This window comes from Antechinus flavipes, chromosome 1 (genome assembly GCF_016432865.1).
Source record: "Antechinus flavipes isolate AdamAnt ecotype Samford, QLD, Australia chromosome 1, AdamAnt_v2, whole genome shotgun sequence".
Classification (NCBI taxonomy): Eukaryota; Metazoa; Chordata; class Mammalia; order Dasyuromorphia; family Dasyuridae; genus Antechinus; species Antechinus flavipes.
This window is the reverse complement of record NC_067398.1, coordinates 3,157,104-3,184,027: the sequence shown is the minus strand read 5'-3', so window position 1 is coordinate 3,184,027 and position 26,924 is coordinate 3,157,104. Positions and strand designations below refer to the sequence as shown.

Genomic DNA, 26,924 nt, shown 5'->3' with positions numbered 1-26,924 from the left:
CAGATGCCCTCTGAAGTCCAGGCAGGGACCACGTGAACAGGGGCCACGGAGCCCTCCGGCCATAGACCCCTCCTCGAATCTGGCTACAACAAGGAGCCCGTCCCAGTGCCCGGGGGAGGAGTGGCACCTGGCCACCCCGCTGGCTCAGACCACTTAGGGCCTTGTTAGCCCGCAGGCTGGCCCGGCTTCCCCTGGGCAGCAGATGTCCAAGAGCTCATTAGCCCGTTACCTTGTTCCAAGCAGCAGCAGGGATGCAGCTGCCACCAGGAACGCGGCTTGGAGCCTTCCTCCGCTTTCTTTGGCACCTGAGAAATTTGGGCAGATAGAGAGGGAGCCTCGGGGCAGGGGCAGGGGGAGCCTCAGAGGCAGGGGGAGCCTGGGGGCAGGGACAGAAGGAACCTGGGGATAGGGACAGAAGGGACCTGGGGACAGGGACAAGGGGGAGCCTCAGGGGCAGGGACAGGGGGAGCCTGGGGGCAGGGGCAGGGGGAGCCTCAGGGGCAGAGGCAGGAGCCCCAGAGAAGGGGGGGGAGTGCTACACAGGCCCGAGGAGGACTCAGGCCAGCCAGTGCTCCCTGCTGCTGCTTCGGGACAGTCCCAAATGTCCTTAAGACAATCTATGGCTGATGAAATCTTGGAGGCTGGGTCCCGCAGTCCTTCTGGGGACACAGGGGAGGACGGATGGAGCTGGGCCCACAGACAGAACGGGGAGAACCCCCTCAGCCTGCTGCCTTGTCTGAAGGAAGGCTTGAGCTTCCATCCCCCCCCCCCCAAGCATCCAGAGGGCCCAGCCCAGAGTCGGGCTCTCCTGCTTCCTGAGCCCAAGAGCCTGGGGGAGTCATGAGCTCCCCGCGCCTCAGTTTCCTGATCCATCCGATAAAAGGACTGGACTCAATTGGTGGCTCTTGCCCTTGGGTTGTGAGACAGAGACTGACAGAGGCTCACATCTGTCAGAGGGACGTGTGAATAGCACGTAAACGCGCCTGCTGAATTTCCAGACTTTCCTTTGCCCCTTAATCCGATATATTTTATTCTATGCACTCCTGGAAAGGGATGGGGGGCAAAGAGGTCCAGGACACAGAAGGGGAGGGACGCCCTGCCCAAGGCCCCCTGCTGCTCTAGGGCTCCCTCTGACCCAGAATTTCCCCAGGAGTCCCCAGAAGCTTTCCCAGAGCCGGGGCTCGGCCCCTGGGGAAGAGGGAGCCCCTGGGGGGCGGCCCCAGGACCAGCCTCAGAGCCCCAGCCGGGCTGAGCCAGCTGAGCTCCCGGGCTTATCCACCCGGGTCCCTGGGAACTCCTTCCGGCATCATCTGGTTACATAATTGATCGTCTTCTTCGGCTCAATTAAAACTACGTCCCAGTGGGCGGATTTCCCCGTGGTCAGCGGGTCCCAGTGGGTGGGTTTCCCCGTGGTCAGCGGGTCCCAGTGGGAGGATTTCCCCGTGGTCAGCGGGTCCCAGTGGGCGGGTTTCCCTGTGGTCAGTGGGTCCCAGTGGGCGGATTTCCCCGTGGTCAGTGGGTTCTGCCTGCGCCTGCCCCGTGGGGCCCAGTGCTCCAGGCCAGGCTCAGTCCTGCAGCCCCACCCCCACCCCCGCCCCGGACCGGAGGGCCCGCGCCATCCACCCTTATGGAGCCCCCCTGTGCACTGGGCCCCAAAGGCCCCAAAGCCCAGCACACACGGGGGACGAGCTGCCCCTGCGACGCCCCAGATCTCCTTTCCGGGCCCAGAAGGACGGTGGGTGAATGAGGAAGCGAGCTCCCAGCCAGGGGAAAGGCCTGCTCGGCTCTCCCGCACTCCGGGGCCGGCCATCCCCGGCCTGGGGCGGGGCCCTTCTCCCGGGGCTCCCTGTGGGCGGCCCCTCCCTGGGGTCCCCCCCGACCCTCCCGTCCCTCTCTGCACAGGCTGTCCGGGGATGTGGGACAACATCACGTGCTGGAGGCCGGCCGCCGTGGGACAGGTCGTGGAGGTTGGCTGCCCCGAGCTCTTCCAGATTGTCAATGAAGGTACATCCACCGGCCTTCCTGCGCCTCAGGAGAGCGGCGGGAGTGCGCCCTGGGCTGGGATATGTGGGGGGATCACCTGGGGCAAAACCGTTGGGGGGGCCCGGGGGACAGTCCGACTGCGGGTACAACGGGCCCTTTTGGAGGCACAAGGTCCAGGCCGGGTGGTTGCTCCTGCCCGAGGGCGAAGCCCTGCTCGCCTCCTGTTCGGTAGGTCTGTGCCCCCAAAATGAGCGGGAAACTGAGGAAACAGAACAGGGAGGGAAGGATGGGGGGAGCAAGGTGGAGAGAGAAGCTGCCCCAGGCCCGGGCTGCCCTGACTGTCCAGTCTGATGCTGCCTCCTTGTGACCATCACTGTCTCCACCCAGGGACACTGCCTTCCCCGGCGTAGAACAGGGGGCTCGCTGGGCGGGGGGCACTGGGCAGGCGGCCCCTCCCGAAGTAACCCCGGGGCTGCCTTGGGGGCCCCGGCCCAGTCAGGCCGCACTCACGCAGCGCCATCCTTCCGGGCCACCCTCCGGGACCGGCTAAAGCTGTCCCGGGGTCTCCCGCGGGGATCTGTCAGAAAGGCCGGGGCGGAGTCAGAGCGCGGACGGTCCCCCGCCCGACGCCGCTTAGAAAACCCCAGAGAATCAGTCCTGGAAGCCGAAGATTAATAGCTTGGGAAGCTTTCTTCCGGCGCTTTTAATTACGGTGATAAACATGCCCGGGCGCCTGCTCCCAGAAGGCCTGGAAATGAATAATGGGAGGCGCGGACCGGCCTCTCCGGCCACTCACGGGGGTCAAGGCCTCTGCAAACGCCCCCCGCCCCCGTTAGCGCAGGAACCGCCATCGCGCCGGTTCCCGGGATCCCATCGGCCACTTGGCCGGTTAGTGAGTCCGGCCGGGAACAGCGGCGCGCTCCGAAAGCCCCGGGACCCCTCGCTGGGCGCGGGAGAGCTTTCGGAGGCTCATCTTCCTGCCCAGAAAGCGGCCCGCCTCGGGCCCTCCGTGGGCACAGAGCCAGCCCGGGGAGGCCGCTCCTGGGCGGGAAAGGAGCCCGGCCGGGACCGTGGGAGGGGCGGGGCGGCCTCCCTCCGCGCCAGAACAAACAGTGCCCGAGGCCGCGGAGCCCCAGCAGCTCTGAGACAACAAGAAGGTCCGGTTGTGGCTCAGCCACCAGGATGGAGGGGGAGGGCTTCCCGGAGGGGGACGGCGGGGATGCTGACACCTTCTGAGCACCTCCCACCGTCACCGTCCGTGCTCAGGCCGCTCTGAGATGGGTCCTGGGGAGGGAAATCTTCCCGTCTGAGGGGCGGGGGAACTGAGGCTCAGAAAAGGCCTTTCGGACAGTAAGTGCCAGAGCCAAGGGGAAACCCGGCTGTTCCTGACTCCAAACCCAGCATCTCCCGCCAACGGAGAACTTTTGGAAAAGTGGGGGAGACATTCCAGGTGGCGGGAATAACCCCTTCCTTGCCAGCCCCTCCTCCTCATGGACCAGCCCTTGTGGCCGCTCCCGATGCCCCCGAGCCCACTCCCGATGCCCCCGAGCCCGCTCCCGATGCCCTTGTGGCCGCTCCCGATGCCCCCGAGCCCGCTCCCGATGCCCTTGTGGCCGCTCCCGATGCCCCCGAGCCCACTCCCGATGCCCTTGTGGCCGCTCCCGATGCCCCCGAGCCCGCTCCCGATGCCCCGTGGCCGCTCCCGATGCCCTTGTGGCCACTCCCGATGCCCCCGAGCCCGCTCCCAATGCCCCGTGGCCACTGAGCAGAAGCAGCCCCTGCTCCCCACATCCTCCTTGTGCACCCATCACCTGTGCTCCATGTGCCCGTTCTTCATTTCGAGGCTCTTCTGGGAATGTAAGAGGATGAAGTCATGCAATCTCAGGGCCTGCTGAGAGCTCGGGCTGCCAGGTCCAACCCCCGCCTTCCTGGGACTCTCCACCCAGCTTCCCAACCGGGGGAGGAGGGATGCCGCCCCTCCCCCACCTTCAGAGAAGCCGGGCCTGACCCACAGAGCAGGAACACCCCCCAAAGGGGAGAAACAGCCGCCGGGGCGCGGGGCGCGGGGAGAACGTGCACATCACAGGCGCTCTGGGGGGAGACGGAGGGACGGGGACAGGAGAGAAGCTGCTGGGCTTTAACCTCATGTCTCCGTCCTGTTTTGCAGGAGGATTTGACTTAGCTGACAATGAAGCTCTGGAGTCTTCAGGTAAGTCAAGAGTTCCATTCTTCCTAAAGGTCCCCACCCCCCCCAGAAGCCAGGACACTTGTCTCGACCAGGCCCTAGGCCCCAGGCCCCCTCCCCCATCACTGGGACTTGGCCCCCTCCCCCATCACTGGGATGCTTCCTCTCTTGGCCCAGAAGGCTCCACCTCTTACACCCACCATTACACTCCCGGATGATGGAGTACCCCTCCTCCCCGAGATCTTCCAGCCTTCTGCCACCGCCCCTCCCCTGCCCCTTCTTCTGGCTCATACCCTGACTGCTCTCCCACTTCTTCTCAGTCTGGACCCTGGGCCCCATGTGACCGTTACCCACCCCCTTAGCCCGGGATCCCCGGCCCCCTCGTCCTGCCCCCTCCCACACCCGGCCGGCTCCACCCTGGACCCCCACCCTGTGACTTCTGGGGGGCCGCTCGAGGAGGCCGCCCTCTCGGCTCCCACTGACCGACATGACAGATCCATCTCACTGAATAGTGGGGAGCCATTCACCCCGTGAAGCCGGCGCCTTCTCCCCCTGGACGGCCCGGCTCCTTCCTACAAACTCCACATCTCCCGTCCCTCCCTCTCAGGAGATGAGCCAACCCCCAATGTCCCGAGTGACTGCCAGGGACCACCAGCTCTCTCCCCCCATCGCCCTCCTCCACACCCCTCCGTGGGGTCCCGGCTTCTCCCCAGAAGCCCCCTCCTCCTCCAGCCCGCCCTGCTCTGACCCTCCCAATTTGTCCTGCCCAGAGCTCGCTTGCACTCGGTGCTTGTCGGCGTCTCCCACGTTAGGCCCCGAGCTCCTGGGGACAGTGGCCTGGAGCCTGGCACAGGGCAGGTGCTTAACCAAACGCCGCCCGGTTCCCAGAAAGCCGCTCTCGGGATCCGAGGGCTTGGGTGGGAGTTCTGGATCTGCTCCTCAGTAGGAGCTTCTGGCCCCAGAGCTGGGATCCCCTGAAGTCCGGAGCACCCCTCGGCCGTCACGAGGCCAAAAATTCTCGGCCTCTCTGGAGGGCACAACCACCATCTTCCCCCGGGCTCCCATGTCCTCCTGGGCTCTGCCTTCTCCCCACCTGCAAGCCTGGAGAACTGGGCACATAAACGCCGATGAGATCCTCCCAGGGCACAGCTCTGGCCTTGGCGCTCCCTCCCCCACCATCCTCCCCTCGGTGCTCCCTCCCCACAATCCTCCCCTGGCGCTCCCTCCCCCACCATCCTCTCCTCGGGGTTCCCTCCCCCACAATCCTCCCCTGGCGCTCCCTCCCCCACCATCCTCCCCTCGGTGCTCCCTCCCCCACCATCCTCCCCTGGCCCCCTTTTGCCTGCAGATGAAGTGCGAGCTTCTCACCCGGCATTTCAGACTCTAACCGATTTTTCCTAGACTTAATAATAATAGGCCCCCCCACATTCTGCGTTCAGCCAAACCGTTTTTTTCACTGTTCCCTGAATTGCCCATCCCACGTCCTGCCCCCCCACTTCCCCTTCCCCCACTCCGGGGTCTGGAAGGCCCCTTCCCCTCTCCGAATGCCGGTCTCCCGGGCCCCAACGAGCGCCATCTTCCTCATGAAGCCTCCAACCACTGTCCATCCTGCCCGCCCTGACCCATAGTCTCCTTTATAACAAGGCTGAGTTCCTCCAGGGCCTTTCTTGAAATCCTTAGCAGAGTCCGGGGACTGAGGGTGATTGGGAAGGGGAAGAGCTGCTGACAGCGGGGCTCCAGGCCTGGGGGTGGGGTCCGTGGGGCTCCAGGCCTGGGGGTGGGGTCCGTGGGGCTCCAGGCCTGGGGGTGGGGTCCGTGGGTCTCCAGGCCTGGGGGTGGGGTCCGTGGGTCTCCAGGCCGGGGGGTGGGGTCCGTGGGTCTCCAGGCCGGGGGGTGGGGTCCGTGGCCCGCTGGAAGGGGTCCTTGGGAAGGAGGCCGGCCTGCTTCCCGCCCAGATCCTTCCTCTCCCCTCTCCTGGCTTCACGTTCCCAAGGGCTGAAGGCGAGAGTCCCTGGTCACTCCCGAGGCCCCTAGGGAAGGGAGCTTCCCCTGAGTCCCAAGAGCCTCCGGCTGCTGCCAGAAATTGTGCAGGATGTTTAAAGCTCCAGCCTCCCAGGACAGGGGGGGATTTGTGCTGAGAATTCCCAGGCTCTGGGGTTGGAAGGGGTTCAAGGCTCTGCCCGGGCCGAGGGCGGGGAATGGCCGCCTGGCCTGTGCTCGGAGCCTCCATCACCTCGAGCCTCCAGCCACTTTTGGACAGGAGGAACGCCAGGTGGCCCCCTCCCCCTCCTGGGTTCCCAGACGGAGACCTGGGACCCCATGGCCCGGCCCTCGGCCTCTAGCCGGAGACGGCCTCCAAACGTTGGGTCACGGATCCCTCTGTCATTGCCCGTTTTAAAGCCGAAAGCTTTGTCCCCCGGGGAGCAGAGCCACGAGCCGGTCACAGGGCTGAGCCCCCGGGGTCCCCAGAGCGGGGGCGCTTCCTTAACCAGGAGCTCCCCGGCCCCGCAGAGACAAACACAAAGGCCAGGGGCCGGCTCTGGCTCCAGGGGGGATGTGGGCTCTCCCTCCCCCCTCCAGCCTCCCAGCCAGGCCCCCAGGAAGGTGAGAGGCAGAGTTCTGGGGGCCCACGGGGAGGAAGCTGAGGCAGTCCGGACACAGAGCCTGACCCTTAATCCTGGTTATCGCCTGCTTGCCTTCAGACACCGGGGTGGTGAGCAGGAACTGCACTGAGGACGGCTGGTCCGAGCCCTTCCCCCACTATTTTGATGCTTGTGGATACGACGACTACCTTGAGGGGGGAGGGAACCAGGTAGGTGGAGATGGGCAGGTCCCGAGGCCTTCTTTCTTCTCCCATGTTCCCCCCTCCCTCCCTCTCCTCATTCCCCCCTCCCTCTCTGTGTCTGTCTCTCACACGCACCCCCCCCCAGCTGCCCAATTAGTGACAGCCTCACCTGGAGGCTAATGCTCTTCCCTCCTGCTAAGCTGACAGCCAATGGCCTCGGCAACACCTTGGGCGGGAGCCTCATTCCCAGAGCGCAGGCCCAGAAGGGCTTTGGGGCAGAAGGCTGGCAGAGAGCGGGCACCCCCTCCCCGTGCCCTGGGCGCTGCCCCTCCCCTTCCCCCTCCTCCCCTGAGAAGGGAGCCCCCGGGGGAGGGAAGCCCAGCGGGCACAGACTGGGCCGGGCCGGCTGAGCCTGTGTGCGCGTGTGTGGCCAGGATTACTACTACCTGTCGGTGAAGGCGCTCTACACGGTGGGCTACAGCACCTCCCTGGTCTCCCTCACCACGGCCATGGTCATCTTGTGCCGCTTCCGGTGAGTGCCCGCCCCCCGCCCACGAGCCGGCCGTCGCCTCCCCCCCCTCCCGGCTCCAAGGGCCCCGAGCTCCCAGGCCGCGGGTCTTGCCGGTCCGGGGGCCCCCCAGAGGCGCGGGAGATGAGAGCTAGGGGACAGCGGCAGAGGGAGGGGGGGCTCCTCCCCACGGCCACGCTCACGGGCTGCAGAGACCGGGGATACGACAGGAGGAGAGCGCTCGGGGCGGGAGCACGGGGCGGGAGCACGGCGGGAGCACGGCGGGAGCACGGCGGGAGCACGGGGCGGGAGCACGGGGCGGGAGCACGGGGCGGGAGCACGGCGGGAGCACGGGGCAGGAGCACGGGGCAGGAGCACGGGGCGGGAGCACGGGGCGGGAGCACGGGGCGGGAGCACGGGGCGGGAGCACGGCAGGAGCACGGGGCGGGAGCACGGCAGGAGCACGGGGCGGGAGCACGGCAGGAGCACGGGGCGGGAGCACGGCAGGAGCACGGGGCAGGAGCACGGCGGGAGCACGGGGCGGGACACGGGGCGGGAGTACGGGGCAGGAGCACGGGCGGGCGGGACCACGGCGGGAGCAAGGCGGGAGCACGGGGCAGGAGCACGGGCAGGAGCACGGGGCGGGAGCACGGCGGGAGCACGGGCGCGGCCGCTCCGGTGCCATCCCTCGGCCCCTCTCCCGCCCCCAGGAAGCTGCACTGCACCCGCAACTTCATCCACATGAATCTCTTCGTCTCCTTCATCCTGCGGGCGATATCCGTCTTTATCAAGGACTGGATCCTGTACGCGGAGCAGGACAACAACCACTGCTTCACCTCCACCGTGAGCGGGGGCCGAGGGAGGGGCCGGGGAGGGAGGCGGGGCCCCTCCCACGGAGACGGGCAGCCCCGCCCCTCGGCCTCTGCCAGCCTCCGTTTCCCCATCTGCTCCCCTCCCCCAGGTGGAGTGCAAAGCCGTGATGGTCTTCTTCCATTACTGCGTCATGTCCAACTACTTCTGGCTCTTCATCGAGGGCCTCTACCTCTTCACGCTCCTGGTGGAGACCTTCTTCCCCGAGCGCAGATACTTCTACTGGTACAGCATCATCGGCTGGGGTAGGTGGGGAAGGCGTGGGGAGGGGGAGGGGGAGGGGGAGGAGGGAGGGACCCGGGAGGGATGAGGGTACGGGCCGGGAGGGATGAGGGCGCGGGCCGGGAGGGATGAGGGCGCGGGCCGGGAGGGATGAGGGCGCGGGCCGGGAGGGATGAGGGCGCGGGCGGGAGGGATGAGGGCGCGGGCGGGAGGGATGAGGGCGCGGGCTGGTGGGGGGGATGAGGGTGCGGGCCGGGAGGGATGAGGGCGCGGGCGGGAGGAATGAGGGCGCGGGCCGGGAGGGATGAGGGCGCGGGCGGGAGGGATGAGGGCGCGGGCGGGAGGGATGAGGGCGCGGGCCGGGAGGGATGAGGGCGCGGGCTGGGGGGGGATGAGGGTGCGGGCCGGGAGGGCCCGAGGCTCGTGAAAAGAGCTCCCGCCCCAGGGGTTCTGAGCTCTGAAGCGCTTCTCTCTCCCCGGCCCCCTCCCCCAGGGACCCCGACCATCTGCGTGACTGTCTGGGCCGTGCTGAGGATCCACTTTGATGACAACGGGTAGGTGTGGGCATACCCCCTCCCGCGGGGAACGCCCCCTTCCCCCCTCCCCCGCTGCCCAGCCCCCCCTCACTACCGCACTTCTGAGCCCCGGGGCTGTCTCCCGGTAACAGCTCGGCCCCTGCAAGCCCAGCCTGGGTGTCCCGGGGGCCTCCGGGGCTTACCAGTGATCCCGAGGTGCAGACACCCCGGGAGCCCCAGGGAGACCTCCTGGGGGCGGGGAGGCGCTTCCCTGTGGCCGGGGGAGTGACCTGGGCCTTGGGGGAGAGAGGGAGGAAGATGAGGCAGAGGGCGCCAGACACTCACTCCTGGGCTTTGGATGAGCCGGGCTTGTGCTCTCCCACCGGAGCCCCCATTTCTTCTTTGAAGCTACTGCAGGGAAGCGGCCCTGGGGCGGGGAGGGGCCTGGGCTAGAGCCTCCCAGAGAGGGACAGCCCTTCCTCCCCCACCCCCACTGCTGCAGTCAGGCGCGCTGCCCCGCCCCATTCCCTTCCTCTCCCCCCTTCCCCCTCCCCCGCTCCCTCAACTACTGAACTTAGTCTCTGTCTCTGTGTCTCTGTCCCTGTCTCTGGGTCTGTGTGTGTGTGTCTGTCCCCCTCTCTAGCTGCTGGGACATGAATGACAACACAGCCCTGTGGTGGGTCATCAAAGGCCCAGTGGTGGGCTCCATCATGGTGAGTGGTCCCAGCGGGCCTGGGCCGGGGGAAGGGGACGGCGGAATAGGGAGGGGCGGTCCGGCAGGGCCAGGGAGGGGTGTCTGCTGTGTGAGTGTGTACACTCCCACACACTCCCACTCTCACATTCACACACACACACACTCACACACACATTCCCTCTCACAGACACACACTCCCACACATTCCCACTTACACTCCCACACACACTCACACACACACACACTCACAGACACACACTCCCACACACTCCCACTCTCACACTCACACACACACACACTCACAGACACACACTCCCACACACTCACAGTCACTCACTCACACACACTCACTCACACTCACACACTCACTCACACACACTCCCTCTCACACACACTCCCACTCCCACTTACACTCACACTCACACACATAGTCACACACACTCACACACTCCCACTCACACACACACTCACAGTCACTCACTCACACACACACACACTCACTCACACTCACACACTCACTCACACACACTCACTCTCACAGACACACACTCACAGACACACACACACTCACACACACATTTTTATGGAACACAAGCAACTGCAGCTTCCTGTTTCACCTGTGGCTGTTCCCATCCGGACTGAGCTCTCTGTGTTGGGAGGAGAGCCCCCAGCCGTCAGCCTGTGTCTGGTCACGCACTGGGGACACATTTAATTCCCTGCCCTGGGCACTGGTGAAGTTCTGGCCACGGGGCTAAGGGCTAGAGATCCCCAGGGAAAAGGAGTTCAAGCTCGAGAGGGACACAGAGAAGAAAATCATGAGTGACCTCTCATTTGCTCATCACAACAACCTGGGAGATGGGCACTTTTATTATGCCCATTTTGCAGTTGAGGACACTGAGGCAGTGACTGCTAGTGAGTGTGTGAGGCAGGCGAGTCCTCCTCCCTGAAGGTCTGGAATCGAATCCTGGCGGCTCCTACTGAGTAATCTCCGGGAGGGGCCTTTTGTAGGAAAGGATGGACCCTTGGGGGGGCAGGGATTCCAACGAGCAGAGAGGGGGAGGGAGAGCACCCCCCACCGCCGGAGGCAGGCGGGGAGGGGGAGGCTGCCCTCAGCCGGCCCTGGGTGTGAAGGAACTCGCCAGCACTAAACCAGAGCCACCGATTGGGCGAGGGCTTGGCGCTCTCCACTGGGAAGGTCTGCGTGCTTAGGACAGTTCACTGTGAACAGCAGGTGAATGAATGATGGAGTGAGTCTTAGTGAATGAGTGAATGAGCGGGTGAATAAATGACTGAATCAATGAAGGGATAGGGGAGTGAATAACTGAGTGAATATGCAGATGAACACATATGTGAATGCCTGAATGTGTGAATTAATGAATATGGGAATGAATGAATGAGAAATGACTGAGTGAATAAATGACTGAGTGAGCAAGGGAAAGAGTGAGTGAATGAGTGAGTGAGCGAGGGAATGAGTGAGTGAGCAAGGGAATGAATGAGTGAGTGAATGACTGAGTGAGCAAGCAAATGAGTGAGTGAGTGAGCGAGGGAATGAGTGAGTGAGCAAGGGAATGAGTGAGTGAATGACTGAGTGAGCGAGGGAATGAGTGAGTGAGCAAGGGAATGAGTGAGTGAATGAGTGAGTGAGCGAGGGAATGAGTGAGTGAGTGAGCAAGGGAAAGAGTGAGTGAATGAGTGAGCGAGGGAATGAATGAGTGAGTGAGCAAGGGAAAGAGTGAGTGAATGACTGAGTGAGCGAGGGAATGAGTGAGTGAATGAGTGAGTGAGCAAGGGAATGAGTGAGTGAGTGAGCAAGGGAAAGAGTGAGTGAATGAGTGAGCGAGGGAATGAGTGAGTGAGTGAGCAAGGGAAAGAGTGAGTGAATGAGTGAGCGAGGGAATGAGTGAGTGAGTGAGCAAGGGAAAGAGTGAGTGAATGACTGAGTGAGCGAGGGAATGAGTGAGTGAATGAGTGAGTGAGCAAGGGAATGAGTGAGGGAATGACTGAGTGAGCAAGCGAATGAGTGAGCAAGGGAATGAGTGAGCAAGGGAAAGAGTGAATGAGTGAGCGAGGGAATGAGTGAGTGAGCAAGGGAATGAGTGAGTGAATGACTGAGTGAGCAAGCAAATGAGTGAGTGAGTGAGCGAGGGAATGAGTGAGTGAGCAAGGGAATGAGTGAGTGAATGACTGAGTGAGCGAGGGAATGAGTGAGTGAGCAAGGGAATGAGTGAGTGAATGAGTGAGTGAGCAAGGGAATGAGTGAGTGAGTGAGCAAGGGAAAGAGTGAGTGAATGAGTGAGCGAGGGAATGAGTGAGTGAGTGAGCAAGGGAAAGAGTGAGTGAATGAGTGAGTGAGCGAGGGAATGAGTGAGTGAGCAAGGGAATGAGTGAGTGAATGACTGAGTGAGCAAGCAAATGAGTGAGTGAGCGAGGGAATGAGTGAGTGAGCAAGGAATGAGTGAGGGAATGAGTGAGTGAATGACTGAGTGAGCGAGGGAATGAGTGAGTGAGCAAGGGAATGAGTGAGTGAATGAGTGAGTGAGCGAGGGAATGAGTGAGTGAGTGAGCAAGGGAAAGAGTGAGTGAATGAGTGAGTGAGCGAGGGAATGAGTGAGTGAATGAGTGAGTGAGCAAGGGAATGAGTGAGTGAGTGAGCAAGGGAAAGAGTGAGTGAATGAGTGAGCGAGGGAATGAGTGAGTGAGTGAGCAAGGGAAAGAGTGAGTGAATGAGTGAGCGAGGGAATGAGTGAGTGAGTGAGCAAGGGAAAGAGTGAGTGAATGACTGAGTGAGCGAGGGAATGAGTGAGTGAATGAGTGAGTGAGCAAGGGAATGAGTGAGGGAATGACTGAGTGAGCAAGCGAATGAGTGAGCAAGGGAATGAGTGAGCAAGGGAAAGAGTGAATGAGTGAGTGAGCGAGGGAATGAGTGAGTGAGCAAGGGAATGAGTGAGTGAATGACTGAGTGAGCAAGCAAATGAGTGAGTGAGTGAGCGAGGGAATGAGTGAGTGAGCAAGGGAATGAGTGAGTGAATGACTGAGTGAGCGAGGGAATGAGTGAGTGAGCAAGGGAATGAGTGAGTGAATGAGTGAGTGAGCGAGGGAATGAGTGAGTGAGTGAGCAAGGGAAAGAGTGAGTGAATGAGTGAGCGAGGGAATGAGTGAGTGAGCAAGGGAAAGAGTGAGTGAATGACTGAGTGAGCAAGCAAATGAGTGAGTGAGTGAGCGAGGGAATGAGTGAGTGAGCAAGGGAATGAGTGAGTGAATGACTGAGTGAGCGAGGGAATGAGTGAGTGAGCAAGGAATGAGTGAGTGAATGACTGAGTGAGCGAGGGAATGAGTGAGTGAGCAAGGGAATGAGTGAGTGAATGAGTGAGTGAGCGAGGGAATGAGTGAGTGAGTGAGCAAGGGAAAGAGTGAGTGAATGAGTGAGTGAGTGAGCGAGGGAATGAATGAGTGAGTGAGCAAGGGAAAGAGTGAGTGAATGAGTGAGCGAGGGAATGAGTGAGTGAATGAGTGAGTGAGCAAGGGAATGAGTGAGTGAGTGAGCAAGGGAATGAGTGAGTGAGTGAATGAGTGAGCGAGGGAATGAGTGAGTGAGTGAGCAAGGGAAAGAGTGAGTGAATGAGTGAGTGAGCGAGGGAATGAGTGAGTGAGTGAGCAAGGGAAAGAGTGAGTGAATGACTGAGTGAGTGAATGAGTGAGTGAGCAAGGGAATGAGTGAGTGAGTGAGCAAGGGAAAGAGTGAGTGAATGACTGAGTGAGCGAGGGAATGAGTGAGTGAGCAAGGGAATGAGTGAGTGAATGAGTGAGTGAGCGAGGGAATGAGTGAGTGAGTGAGCAAGGGAAAGAGTGAGTGAATGAGTGAGTGAGCGAGGGAATGAGTGAGTGAATGAGTGAGTGAGCAAGGGAATGAGTGAGTGAGTGAGTGAGTGAGCAAGGGAAAGAGTGAGTGAATGAGTGAGTGAGTGAATGAGTGAGCGAGGGAATGAGTGAGTGAGTGAGCAAGGGAAAGAGTGAGTGAATGACTGAGTGAGCGATGGAATGAGTGAGTGAATGAGTGAGTGAGCAAGCGAATGAGTGAGCAAGGGAATGAGTGAGCAAGGAATGAGTGAGCAAGGGAATGAGTGAGGGAATGAGTGAGTGAGCGAGGGAATGAGTGAGTGGGTGAATGAGGGAGTGAGCACGGAGGGCCAGAGTAAGTGAGCGCGTGAGGGGGAGCTGGCTGGCCCACGGTGACCAGTGACAAGGGGGGGGCGGAGCCGGGCCTGGTTCCCAGGCCTCTTGCTTGTTGCGAGGACCCGTCAGTGGGGCGCCCTCTGCTCTTCCCGGCCCTGCTGGCCAACCAATGAATGGTAAATAAAGAATACACTGTAATTTAGGGGAAAAAGAAAGATTCACCGAGGAAGGGCCTGGGGGCTCCCGGGAGGGCAGGGCTGGGGGGAGCGCGCTCCGTGGCCGCTGCCGGCCCGCCCCGCCCCCTCTGCCCCGGGCTGAAAGCTGATTCCGATCATCCCGCTGCTCCCGACCCGGCCACTTCTCAGGCCCGGCCGCCACCCCCGGCGCTTTTGTCCGCCTCCGCCCTCGGGCGCTCGAGCCTGGTTCTAGGGCCCGAGCGGGGCGCAGGGCGCACGGGGGTGGGGGTGGGGGGTCCCTCACCCACCGCGCCCACTCCTGCGCCCCAAACATCTCAGTGTGACAGCCGCATTCCCACTGAAATGAGCAGCTCCGCTGCCGCCACTTTTCATGGATTCCCTGGCCCTGCCCAAGTCCCGGCTCTTTGGCGCCGAGTTCGGGGCTAAGTTTGGGCTCCAGAGGCAGCCGTGGGCGAGGGGCGGCGGCGGGGGGCGCGCGCCGGGCGCTGGGCCACACTGGGGGATGGGGGGAGGAAACCGTCCGGGAGGACAAGGGGAAGCAGGTGAAGGGGCCCGGCCCGAGGCCTCCGCCATCCCGGCTCCCCCGTCTCTCCGCAGATCAACTTTGTCCTGTTCATCGGCATCATCGTGATCCTGGTGCAGAAGCTCCAGTCCCCGGACATCGGAGGCAACGAGTCCAGCATCTACCTGTGAGTCCCGGCGGCCGCCCCGCTGTGCGCACGTGGGGGAGGGGCGGGGGGAGGGGTGGGGAGGGGCGGCTGCTCTGCTTCATCGGGGCGCCCCGCCCCCGCCTCGGGAAAGTGCTCAGGAGGGGCTGCCCCGCGGGCTTCTGGAGAGCTCAGGCCTGGCCCGCGTCCCCTCCCCCGCAGAGACACACACACACACACAGAGACACACTCACACACACAGAGACACACACACACACACTCACTCACACACACAGAGACACACTCACACACACAGAGACACACTCACACACACAGAGACACACTCACACACTCACACTCACTCACACACACAGAGACACACTCACACACACAGAGACACACACTCACACTCACTCACACACACAGAGACACACTCACACACACAGAGACACACTCACACACACAGAGACACACTCACACACAGAGACACACTCACGCACAGAGACACGCTCACACACAGAGACACGCTCACACACAGAGACACTCACACACAGACACACTCACACACACAGAGACACACTCACACACACAGAGACACACTCACACACTCACACTCACTCACACACACAGAGACACACTCACACACACAGAGACACGCTCACACACACAGAGACACACTCACACACACAGAGACACACTCACACACACAGAGACACACACACACACAGAGACACACACACACTCACACTCACTCACACACACAGAGACACACTCACACACACAGAGACACACTCACACACACAGAGACACGCTCACACACACAGAGACACACTCACACACACAGAGACACACTCACGCACAGAGACACGCTCACGCACAGAGACACGCTCACACACAGAGACACACTCACACACAGAGACACGCTCACACACACAGAGACACACTCACACACACAGAGACACACTCACACACTCACACTCACTCACACACAGGCTCTCTTGTCTTTCTTCGAACTTCCCCTTTCTCTGGCCCGCCCTCCCCCACTGCCTCTGAAATCAGAAATCCTCAGTTCGAACCCTGCCTCCGGCCCCTTAGCTCGGGCAGCCCCGCCCCCCTCGTGGCCCCCCTCCTGGCCCCAGGTCCCAGCAGGCTCCAGGTCACCTCTGCCCCCCCCCCAGCCCCTCTTCCGTCCCCCCTTCCCAGCCCCACTAAGGCCTCTGCATAGAGGCTGGATCAAGGCTGGCCTGCAGCTTCCCTCAGGGAGCCCCTGAGGTGCCCATGAGATAGAACTCCCCTCCCCTGCCTGTTCGTCTCCTCGGATGGATCAGAGCCAGAACAGGAAGGGGCTCCAGAGCCCATCAAACATGCCCCCCCATTCTACAGATGAGGAAACTGAGGCCTCAGCAGTCAGACGGTCTATCTCAGGTCACATAGGTCGGAAAAGGCAGAGCAGGGGCAGAGGGAAGGGGGCACCCCCCACCTGTTTGTCAGACCCAGTGTGAGACTTTACGTTGACTCCCACTAACGTGCAGTCTGTCGGAATGAGTGAGTGAGTGAGCAAGGGAAAGAGTGAGTGAATGACTGAGTGAGTGAATGAGTGAGTGAGCAAGGGAATGAGTGAGTGAGTGAGCAAGGGAAAGAGTGAGTGAATGACTGAGTGAGCGAGGGAATGAGTGAGTGAGCAAGGGAATGAGTGAGTGAATGAGTGAGTGAGCGAGGGAATGAGTGAGTGAGTGAGCAAGGGAAAGAGTGAGTGAATGAGTGAGTGAGCGAGGGAATGAGTGAGTGAATGAGTGAGTGAGCAAGGGAATGAGTGAGTGAGTGAGCAAGGGAAAGAGTGAGTGAATGAGTGAGTGAGTGAATGAGTGAGCGAGGGAATGAGTGAGTGAGTGAGCAAGGGAAAGAGTGAGTGAATGACTGAGTGAGCGATGGAATGAGTGAGTGAATGAGTGAGTGAGCAAGCGAATGAGTGAGCAAGGGAATGAGTGAGCAAGGGAATGAGTGAGCAAGGGAATGAGTGAGGGAATGAGTGAGTGAGCGAGGGAATGAGTGAGTGGGTGAATGAGGGAGTGAGCACGGAGGGCCAGAGTAAGTGAGCGCGTGAGGGGGAGCTGGCTGGCCCACGGTGACCAGTGACAAGGGGGGGGCGGAGCCGGGCCTGGTTCCCAGGCCTCTTGCTTGTTGCGAGGACCCGTCAGTGGGGCGCCCTCTGCTCTTCCCGGCCCTGCTGGCCAACCAATGAATGGTAAATAAAGAATACACTGTAATTTAGGGGAAAAAGAAAGATTCACCGAGGAAGGGCCTGGGGGCTCCGGGAGGGCAGGGCTGGGGGGAGCGCGCTCCGTGGCCGCTGCCGGCCCGCCCCGCCCCCTCTGCCCCGGGCTGAAAGCTGATTCCGATCATCCCGCTGCTCCCGACCCGGCCACTTCTCAGGCCCGGCCGCCACCCCCGGCGCTTTTGTCCGCCTCCGCCCTCGGGCGCTCGAGCCTGGTTCTAGGGCCCGAGCGCGGCGCAGGGCGCACGGGGGTGGGGGTGGGGGGTCCCTCACCCACCGCGCCCACTCCTGCGCCCCAAACATCTCAGTGTGACAGCCGCATTCCCACTGAAATGAGCAGCTCCGCTGCCGCCACTTTTCATGGATTCCCTGGCCCGGCCCAAGTCCCGGCTCTTTGGCGCCGAGTTCGGGGCTAAGTTTGGGCTCCAGAGGCAGCCGTGGGCGGGGGGCGGCGGCGGGGGGCGCGCCGGGCGCTGGGCCACACTGGGGGATGGGGGGAGGAAACCGTCCGGGAGGACAAGGGGAAGCAGGTGAAGGGGCCCGGCCCGAGGCCTCCGCCATCCCGGCTCCCCCGTCTCTCCGCAGATCAACTTTGTCCTGTTCATCGGCATCATCGTGATCCTGGTGCAGAAGCTCCAGTCCCCGGACATCGGAGGCAACGAGTCCAGCATCTACCTGTGAGTCCCGGCGGCCGCCCCGCTGTGCGCACGTGGGGGAGGGGCGGGGGGAGGGGTGGGGAGGGGCGGCTGCTCTGCTTCATCTGGGGGCGCCCCGCCCCCGCCTCGGGAAAGTGCTCAGGAGGGGCTGCCCCGCGGGCTTCTGGAGAGCTCAGGCCTGGCCCGCGTCCCCTCCCCCGCAGAGACACACACACACACACAGAGACACACTCACACACACAGAGACACACACACTCACACTCACTCACACACACAGAGACACACTCACACACACAGAGACACACTCACACACACAGAGACACACTCACACACTCACACTCACTCACACACACAGAGACACACTCACACACACAGAGACACACTCTCACACTCACTCACACACACAGAGACACACTCACACACACAGAGACACACTCACACACACAGAGACACACTCACACACAGAGACACACTCACGCACAGAGACACGCTCACACACAGAGACACGCTCACACACAGAGACACGCTCACACACACAGAGACACACTCACACACACAGAGACACACTCACACACACAGAGACACACTCACACACTCACACTCACTCACACACACAGAGACACACTCACACACACAGAGACACGCTCACACACACAGAGACACACTCACACACACAGAGACACACTCACACACACAGAGACACACTCACACACACAGAGACACACACACACTCACACTCACTCACACACACAGAGACACACTCACACACACAGAGACACACTCACACACACAGAGACACGCTCACACACACAGAGACACACTCACACACACAGAGACACACTCACGCACAGAGACACGCTCACGCACAGAGACACGCTCACACACAGAGACACACTCACACACAGAGACACGCTCACACACACAGAGACACACTCACACACACAGAGACACACTCACACACTCACACTCACTCACACACAGGCTCTCTTGTCTTTCTTCGAACTTCCCCTTTCTCTGGCCCGCCCCCCCCCGCTGCCTCCGAAATCAGAAATCCTCAGTTCGAACCCTGCCTCCGGCCCCTTAGCTCGGGCAGCCCCGCCCCCCTTGTGGCCCCCCTCGTGGCCCCCCCCTCGTGGCCCCAGGTCCCAGCAGGCTCCAGGTCACCTCTGCCCCCCCCATCCCCTCTTCCGTCCCCCCTTCCCAGCCCCACTAAGGCCTCTGCATAGAGGCTGGATCAAGGCTGGCCTGCAGCTTCCCTCAGGGAGCCCCTGAGGTGCCCATGAGATAGAACTCCCCTCCCCTGCCTGTTCGTCTCCTCGGATGGATCAGAGCCAGAACAGGAAGGGGCTCCAGAGCCCATCAAACATGCCCCCCCATTCTACAGATGAGGAAACTGAGGCCTCAGCAGTCAGACGGTCTATCTCAGGTCACATAGGTCGGAAAAGGCAGAGCAGGGGCAGAGGGAAGGGGGCATCCCCCACCTGTTTGTCAGACCCAGTGTGAGACTTTACGTTGACTCCCACTAACGTGCAGTCTGTCCGTCCTGTTGAGTCTGTCGGCTCTTGCCCTCAGCTTTGGGCACCAGGTGGCTCCTCTGCCCCTATGGCTGATGACCAGCCCCCGGGCGCACCTCGAGGCCCCCCTGGAGTGGGCCCGGGGAGGAGGATCCTGGGGCCCTTGTGGCCCAGACCCTTCCTCACCGCTTGGGGCGGCCCGTTCTCTCTCCATGAGGAGATGGCCCTCCCCTGCTCTGTCCTCGCTGGAGCAGCTGGCCTGAGGGAGGCAAGCTCACCCAGTAGACCGCTGAGGGAGCCCTCCAGGGTAACCCTGGGGTTCTTGGGCCCCTCCCCAAATCAGACCTCCTCCTCCTTCTTGCCCCTCCCCCCAGACCTCCCGATCACGCTGGGACGAGGCCTTCATCTCTCCCAGGCTGAGGTTTGGGAGCTTCCCGGGAGCTCGAGGGGCCTCAATAAGGAACCCGCCCGCTCAGCCTGTGTAGAACCGCGGCCCTCTGGCCCCCTCGGGCGGGAGCTTCCAGACTTTCCGTCCGCTCTTTGCTCCCGTGGCCAGGACGGGCAGGAGAGGTGGGGCGGTCTCGCCGGGTGGCTCCAGGAGCCTGGGCAGGGCGGTCTCCCGGGGTTCCTCACTCCCGCCGGGGTTCTACGGCCAACTCGGCAAGCTTGATGAAGCCAGAGCTGAGCCCCGAGATCCAAGTCCCTGCCCTTCCCCAGTCATGGAGAAAGGGAGAACCGGGGGTGCAGGGCTGGCTGCTCCCACTTCCTAGGGTTGGGGCAGCAGGAGCAGCGACTCTGGCCCGTGTGCAGAGAGGATCCCCCGCGGGCTCTTCCCCTGGCTCAGGAAGCAAAGCGAGCCGCCCGCCCGGGGATGGTCTCCAACGGGCTCTGGGGAAGGGCACGGGCGGAAACTCATTTCTTCACAGCTGTTTTTCCTCTGTGTGTAATGAGAGAAAGAGAATGTGTGTGTGTGTGTGTATGTGTGTGTGTGTGTGTGACAGACAGACAGAGATAGAGACAGAGACTGAGACAGAGACAGAAAGAGACAGAGAGACAGAGATGGAGATGGAGACAGACAGAAAGAGACATAGACTGAGATGGAGACAGAGATAGAAAGAGAGACAGAAAGAGACAGAGAGAGACAGAGAGACAGAAAGAGACAGAGAGACAGAGACAGAGATGGAGACAGAGATAGAAAGAGAGAGAGAGAGATGGAGAGAAAGACAGAGACAAAGAGAGACAGACAGAGATGGAGACAGAGAGAGACAAAGAGACAGAGAGAGAGACAGAGAAAGAGAGAGACTCAGGCACAGAGAGACAGAGATGGAGAGACAGAGAGAGAGAGAGAGAGAGAGAGAGAGAGAGAGAGAGAGAGAGAGAGAGAGAGACAGAGAAAGAGAGAGAGAGAGAGACAGAGAAAGAGAGAGAGAGAGAGAGAGAGAGAGAGAGAGAGAGAGAGAGAGAGAGAGAGAGAGAGGAGAGACAACCCTGTTCCATTCATTGGCATTCTCTCCCCCGTGTTGTTGTGGTCTGTGTTTTTGAGCCCCTCCCCAGCCCTACTCAGCATTTATGCACATGTTATGAATCAAGGCATCCTCTCCCCGGGCTCCCAGAGGCTCTTGAGCCGCAGGGAGGTGGGCACTGGGGGGAGCCCCTGCCTCTGGGCAGTGGAAAGCACCCTGAATCTCTAGGGAGACTGTTCCTTACCCCTGCTGCCCCTTCCTAGATTTGAGCCCCTTCCCTCCCCCCAGGCCCCTTCATCGGCCCATCTCCCGCATGGGCCCCCCGGGGCCGTCTGGCCGGGGTCCCCTCCCAGCACTCACATGAGTCTGTAGCTCCCAGAGCTCTGCTCCAGGCCCGGCTGTTGCCTGGGGGCCTCTCCCTGGTGGGAGTCGGGCCCCGAGGCCTTCAGCCCTCTGCTGGGAACAGCAGCTGTCAGGAGCCCCCAGGGTCGGCAAAGAGATGGACGCGGCAGGTCTGAGAATGTGTGGGATTGACCCTGAGATGGGGGTGACGGCCTGAGTCCAGAGTCAGGGAACTTCTGGGTTCAATCCTGCCTGGACAGATGCTTTCTAAGCCTCAGTTTCCCCATCTGGAAAATGAGGGCAACCCCGATTCATAAAAATCCTGAATGAGAACACATCTGAGAGCTCCAGGAGGCCAAGGCTCCCTAGGGCGAGGGCAGCCGTGCCCGCCCGGGGCCCACCTAGTCCTGGGACCAGCTGAGGAGCGGGAGCATCCATCAGCGTAGGGAAGCAGACGGGGTGTTGGTCAGAGCGCCCGGGGAGGCTCCAGGGCTGCCTCCCTGTGCTCCGATCAGCAAACGCTGGGGAGGTCTCTGGCTGCTCGGCCGGGGCCTCCCATGAGCAGGGCTTTTTCTGCCGAGAGAAGGCTGCGGAGGCCGGTTTTAGCGGGTCAGCGAGCCCCCCGCAGCCTTTCTGGGTCCTGGGGTCCTTGTGGTTCTGTCTCCGAGTGGAACGTGCATGGTTAATGAATTGGGGAGGGAAAGGTAGCACAGTAGAGGAGGAGGAGGAGGAGGAGACAGCAGGAGAGGAGGAAAAGAGGGAGGAGGAGGAGGAAGAGACAAGAGAAAGAGGAAGAGGAGAAAGAGCAGGAGAGGAGAAAGAAGAGGAAGAGGAGAAATCAGGAGAGGAGGAAAGATGGAAGAGGAGGAAACAGGAGAAAGACAAGAGGAAGAGGAGGAAGAGAAGAAAAGAAGAGGAGAAAAAACAGGAGAGGAGGAAGAGACAGAAGAGAAAGAGGAAAAGGAGAAAGAGCAGGAGAAGAGGAAAGTTAGGAGAGGAGGAAAGGTGGAAGAGGAGGAAACAGGAGGAAAAAGACAAGAGGAAGAGGAGGAAGAGAAGAAGAGGAGAAAGAACAGGAGAGGAGGAAGAGACAGAAGAGAAAGAGGAAGAGGAGAAAGAGCAGGAGAGGAGGAAAGGTGGAAGAGGAGGAAACAGGAGGAAAAAGACAAGAGGAAAAGGAGGAAGAGAAGAAAAGAAGAAGAGAAAGAACAGGAGAGGAGGAAAGATGGAAGAGAAGGAAACAGGAGGAAAAAGAAGAGGAAGAGGAGGAAGAGAAGAAAAGCGAAAGAACAGGAGAGGAGGAAGAGACAGAAGAGAAAGAGGAAGAGGAGAAAGAACAAGAGAGGAGGAAAGATGGAAGAGACAAGAGAAAAAAAGAGAAGATATTTGCAGGAGAGGAGGAAGAGGAGACAGGAAGAGGAAGGGGAAGAGGAGAAGGAGACCTGAGGAGGGAGGGGGAGATGGCTTTAGGAGCTCTGGGCTGCTCCTTATAGAACAGAATGGGAGGTTCCCGGGAAGAATCTCTGGGGAGGGCTCGGTTCTGGCCACCTCTGCCTGTTGGCTCTGCCCAGCTGTTCCCCCCTTCTCCCCCCCAGTCCTCTCTCAAGCCAAACTGGGGCCTAGATTCTAAAAGGCCCGATGGGGGGGGGGGTGTCCCACCATGTAGGAGCTTGTCTCCTGGAGCGCGCTGCGGGACTCCCGCGGGCACCAGGACGCGGCTCCCCGTGCTGGACAGCTCCCGGGCGGAAGCTCCTGTAGGAGAGGGGTGGAAATTGTCTCTCCTGGGGCGGGGGCGGGGAGGGGTGGGCTTTGGGGAGCTGGTCCGTGAGTGAGTCGAGAGCCCAGGAACTTCCTGACTGGGACCCGCCCTGCCTAGAGTGGGGAGATAGAGCAGGGGGACGACTGGGGCTGCTGGCTACAGGGGGACGACGGGGGGCGGGGAGGGGGCTGCGCATTGGACTGAGCCAGGTCCAAAGGGCTGGAGCCACAAGTGGGGGGAGCCTCTCCCTGCAGCCCCGCCCACAATGGCTCTCTGGTTTTTTCATTTGTTTCCAGAACAAATTTAAATCCTGGCTTCCTTGCGAAATCCCCAGGCCGCCGCCCCTGCCCTCCGCCCAGCACTCTGTCCCCTTGCTGTGGGGCGGTTTCAGCCGGCCCGCTTGCTAACCCAAGGTGGCGCTCCTGGCCGGGAGGACCCTTCTCAGCAGCGGGGGTGGGTCTGCCTGAGCCGTCCCCCCTCTCTCTGAGCCCCCGACTCAGAGCCAGGGAACTGGGCAGCCTCCTCACCCGGCCTGGCCCGACCAAGGCTGACTCCCGCCGCCGCAGAACGGCCCTGGAGCCCCTGGCCCGAGCCCGCCAGGGAGGGGGCGGCCTGGCCCCTGGAGCAGCTCTCCTTGGGAGGAGGAAATCCTTCCTCCCATCGAACTGAAATCTGCTGCTGGAGCCAGGAAGACCCGGTCAGTGCTGCTCCTTCCATAGATGCTGGGAGGCAGCCCCCCCCACCAGTCTTCTCTTTCCCAGACCACCCCAGTTCTTTCCTGCGATCCTCCGGAGCCCTCGTGGGTCCAACTGACCTTCTCGGCATCCCCTCCAGGCCTCCACTGTCCTGCTGAGAACTGGACACAGAGCCTGGTGGTCTAACCTGGGCTCAGTGCAGGGGGCCAGCCCTTCTTCCTCATTCTGGCCGCTGGTCACACCTGAAATCCAGTACAATGCTCAGCTTTTTTCACCGGGCCTCCCTTGGCCATCCTGCCCTCACTTTGTGCTCCAGAAGTTGGTTTTTGAACCCGAACACAGAACTTTACATCGATTCCTGCTGCATTTTATCTTGTTCATTCAACCTGGTCTCCAGACCTGCCCCTGCCTCTCCCTCCCCGCAGCTTTGTGTCTGGAACAGTTAAAGGCACCATCTGCCCTTCACCCAACTTCCTCATCCGAGTCCTGGGCTTGAGGGAAGACCCCGGGCCAGTCCTGAGAGAGGAGCCTCTGAGCGAACCCTGCCCATCCGTGCCCCCCCCCCCGGGTCGGGGTCTGGGGCCGGCTCCTGGCCCACCTCCTGCCCTGTAGCCCGTGGTCCTCCACCTGACCCTCAAGGAAAGCCCGACCCTGGCTTTCTCCTCGACTGTTGCATCTTCACTATAATCCAGGATTTGGGCCAGAAGCCGACCCTCAGTCTACAGACGCTTCCCTAGGCTTTCCTGAAAATCAGGCCGGCCCCGCGGCACCTGCCGTAGCCATCGCCAGCTTTCAGAGCTCCCTGGCCGTCCTTGGCAAGGAGCCTTCCGCACTAAAAGCTGTCGCCTGGGCGGGGCTGGCGGAAGGGGCTGGGCCGGAGCTGGAGACCTGGGCCTTGCTGGCCTGAGACCAGCGTCCGTTGGGACGAGTGGCCCGAAGTCATCCAGAGCTCAGGCGCTTCCGTTCCCGTCTCCTCACTTACACTGGGCGTGGGCGCTGCCATCTTTAACTGGCCTTCCCTGGTTTCTGCCAGGCGAGGTCAGGATGAAGCAGCTCCAGCTTCCGCCTCTGGTCAGCTTCCATCGTCCCAGCTGCCCCTTCTCGGCCTCTTATTCTCCCAACTCAGCATCAAAAGCCCCCGGGCTCTCTGTGTCCTCATCTGTGCCCTGGAGCTTCAGCTCACCGTGAGCTTTGGGCCCTGAGAGTGCAGGGCCAGGCCGAGCTTTAGTGTTTATCCTCTGTCCCCTCTTTTCTTCCTTGTTCTTTACGAAGCCTTCCTACCTCTGGGCTGGTGAGCGCTCAGTGCCTCGGTAACAGAGAGAACCCCCATCCTTCCTCCTCACTGAGACTGCTTCCCTTCTTTGTTTGCCAGAGCTTATTATTGACAGAGCCCCTGCCTGGGTATTTTTTACAGCTTTGTCCCTTGCACTCACTTCTGTTCCAACTTTCCCCTCCTTCCCCCCCCCCTCCCCCAGATGGCAGGCGGTCTCATACGTGTTAAATATGTTCAATACACTGTATGTGTTTCTTCCTTTCTTCCTCCGGTGCAGATCCCTTCTCCTTTCCCTTCTCTGAGTCCTTCACACACCCGTCTTCCCTGACTGCCCCCAGTCCTGCTCTTTCTTCAACCTTTGCTCACAGAAGCCGGGTAGAATCCTGGATTCCACTCGAACAACTTGCAGGAAGCTCAATTTTTTTTTCAGTCTCTTTATTTTTTCACGAGACCAAACTGCTCCAATACGGGCACAATTTCCTTTTCCTCCAGTATGGGCACAATTTCCTTTTCCTCCAATACGGGCACAATTTCCTTTTCCTCCAATACGGGCACAATTTCCTTTTCCTCCAATACGGGCACAATTTCCTTTTCCTCCAATACGGGCACAATTTCCTTTTCCTTCTTATTCAGCTCAAGCCTTTCCCACATCTCCTGCTTCTCTCAGACAGGCCCAAAGTAGACTCACCACCTTGTTTCCTCGCCGTTACGCCCGGGTCTGTGGCTGCGCGCGCGCAAGTTCAAGGCGAGGTCGAGTGAGTGAGCAGGGCGCGGTGGCAGCCCCTCGCGTGGGCACAGAACATGGGCAGGCTTCCTCAAGGTCGTTTCCCACCGTCATCTGGTTTGAACCTGGGCGGGCTCGTCCTGGCGTGGAGCTGGGCCCGGATGGCAGAGAGTGCGCCAGGCCGGGACAAGCTTTGGCAAAAGTTGCGCCGGGCACGGTCTTCTGTGGGAGCAGTGGGCCGGCTGAGAGCAGAGGGGCCACCATTACCAAGCCGCCGCGGCGAGCCCCCCGGCCAGGCAGCCTCAGGGGGTCCGTGACCCCTGGCTCATGGGCACCTGGTCCGCAGTGAGCACTGCGCAGGAACCTTCTGAGGAATTCCCCCAGCTCCGATCCTCCTTCCGGCATCTCTTTGAGGAAAGGGGAGCAAAGCCTTCAGGACCTGGGGTGGGGCCCCCTCCTTGGGGGGGTATCCTCACCTGAAGCTGGCCCCAGAAGGCAAGCCCCCTTTCAGATGGAGAAACAGAGGCAGAGAGGTTCAGAGACTCCCCAAAGTCACAAAACACACGGTGACAGAGTTAGGGCTGGGCCGCAGGGCCGGGACGCTCTCGTTAAGCTTTGCAGTGAGTTCCTTTTCCTTTAGTTCTGAGCCTGTTCTCTAGGCAATCCCCTTCCCCCTCCCCACCTGGGGCTTCTCTGTTTCCCTGGAGCTCCGCGCCGAGTCTCTCAGAGTAGTGTCTCTCCACAGGCCCCGCCGGGGCTTCTCTGCACGCCCCCTGCGGCCCGTTCTCAGATGGAGGGCAGTGACTGTTTTTGCCACGTTCTTCCTGGGCTCTTCCAGGTCTCCTTCTGGGTCCCCCTTCCAGGGTCCCTGCTAGTGCCCGCTCTCCCGGCTTCGTCCCCTCCCCAGGCTTTGTCCCCGTTCCTTCTCTGGGTTCCGGGTTTGCGGGCCTCTCTGCCCCGGTGATTCCTTCCGAGGAGGCCCGTACCTGGCGGAGGAAGCCCAGTCATTGGGAGAAGAGAAAAGAGGCTTGGGACACCGGGATTCCAGGGTGGAAGTTGCTGCAGGCTGGCGGCGTCTCGGGGCACACGGGTTCTCTGGCAAAAGGAGGCTTGGCAAGTGAAAGTCAGGCTAGGAGAGGGGCAGGTCGGGAGGGGCTGGGCAAAGAGGGGGCAGGGCCGTGGAAAGGAAGGGGGGCCAAGGAGTGGGTGCCCGCCCTCCTGCTGCTCAGATCGAACCCACGCCATCATCCTCACCCGGGCACTGCCCGAGATTGTCTCATTCAGTGCTTCCAGCGGGCCCAAGAGCAGACCTCCCCCTCCCCCACCCTGCAGGGGGCTGCCTCCAAAGAGCATCCCACCCCCTGTGTCATCTCATGTCTACGACAGGCTCGTGCACCGGGCATTCCTGCCATTATTGCCGCCTTTTTATGTGTAGTGTCTGAGC

General features: G+C 61.3%; 1 protein-coding gene across 7 annotated transcripts in view; it reads left to right on the top strand.

Moving 5' to 3' along the window:
- The window catches only part of ADCYAP1R1 (ADCYAP receptor type I), a 57,043-nt gene that overhangs the window by 9,937 nt on the left and 20,182 nt on the right, over nucleotides 1-26,924 (top strand). For 5 of the 7 annotated variants that reach the window (XR_007950654.1, XM_051977720.1, XM_051977703.1 and 2 more), the window contains exons 3-11: nucleotides 1,903-2,004; nucleotides 4,151-4,192; nucleotides 6,871-6,980; nucleotides 7,388-7,485; nucleotides 8,172-8,304; nucleotides 8,423-8,576; nucleotides 9,047-9,107; nucleotides 9,712-9,781; nucleotides 14,730-14,821. Coding sequence is in view for 6 of the 7 variants with exons in the window: in XM_051977720.1 (XP_051833680.1) it covers nucleotides 1,903-2,004; nucleotides 4,151-4,192; nucleotides 6,871-6,980; nucleotides 7,388-7,485; nucleotides 8,172-8,304; nucleotides 8,423-8,576; nucleotides 9,047-9,107; nucleotides 9,712-9,781; nucleotides 14,730-14,821 (862 nt within the window). In the remaining variant the exon portion in view is untranslated. Of the gene's footprint in view, nucleotides 1-1,902; nucleotides 2,005-4,150; nucleotides 4,193-6,870; nucleotides 6,981-7,387; nucleotides 7,486-8,171; nucleotides 8,305-8,422; nucleotides 8,577-9,046; nucleotides 9,108-9,711; nucleotides 9,782-14,729; nucleotides 14,822-17,639; nucleotides 17,732-26,924 lie in introns of all 7 variants that reach the window. The other 2 variants (XM_051977711.1, XM_051977682.1) reach the window with 1 other exon arrangement.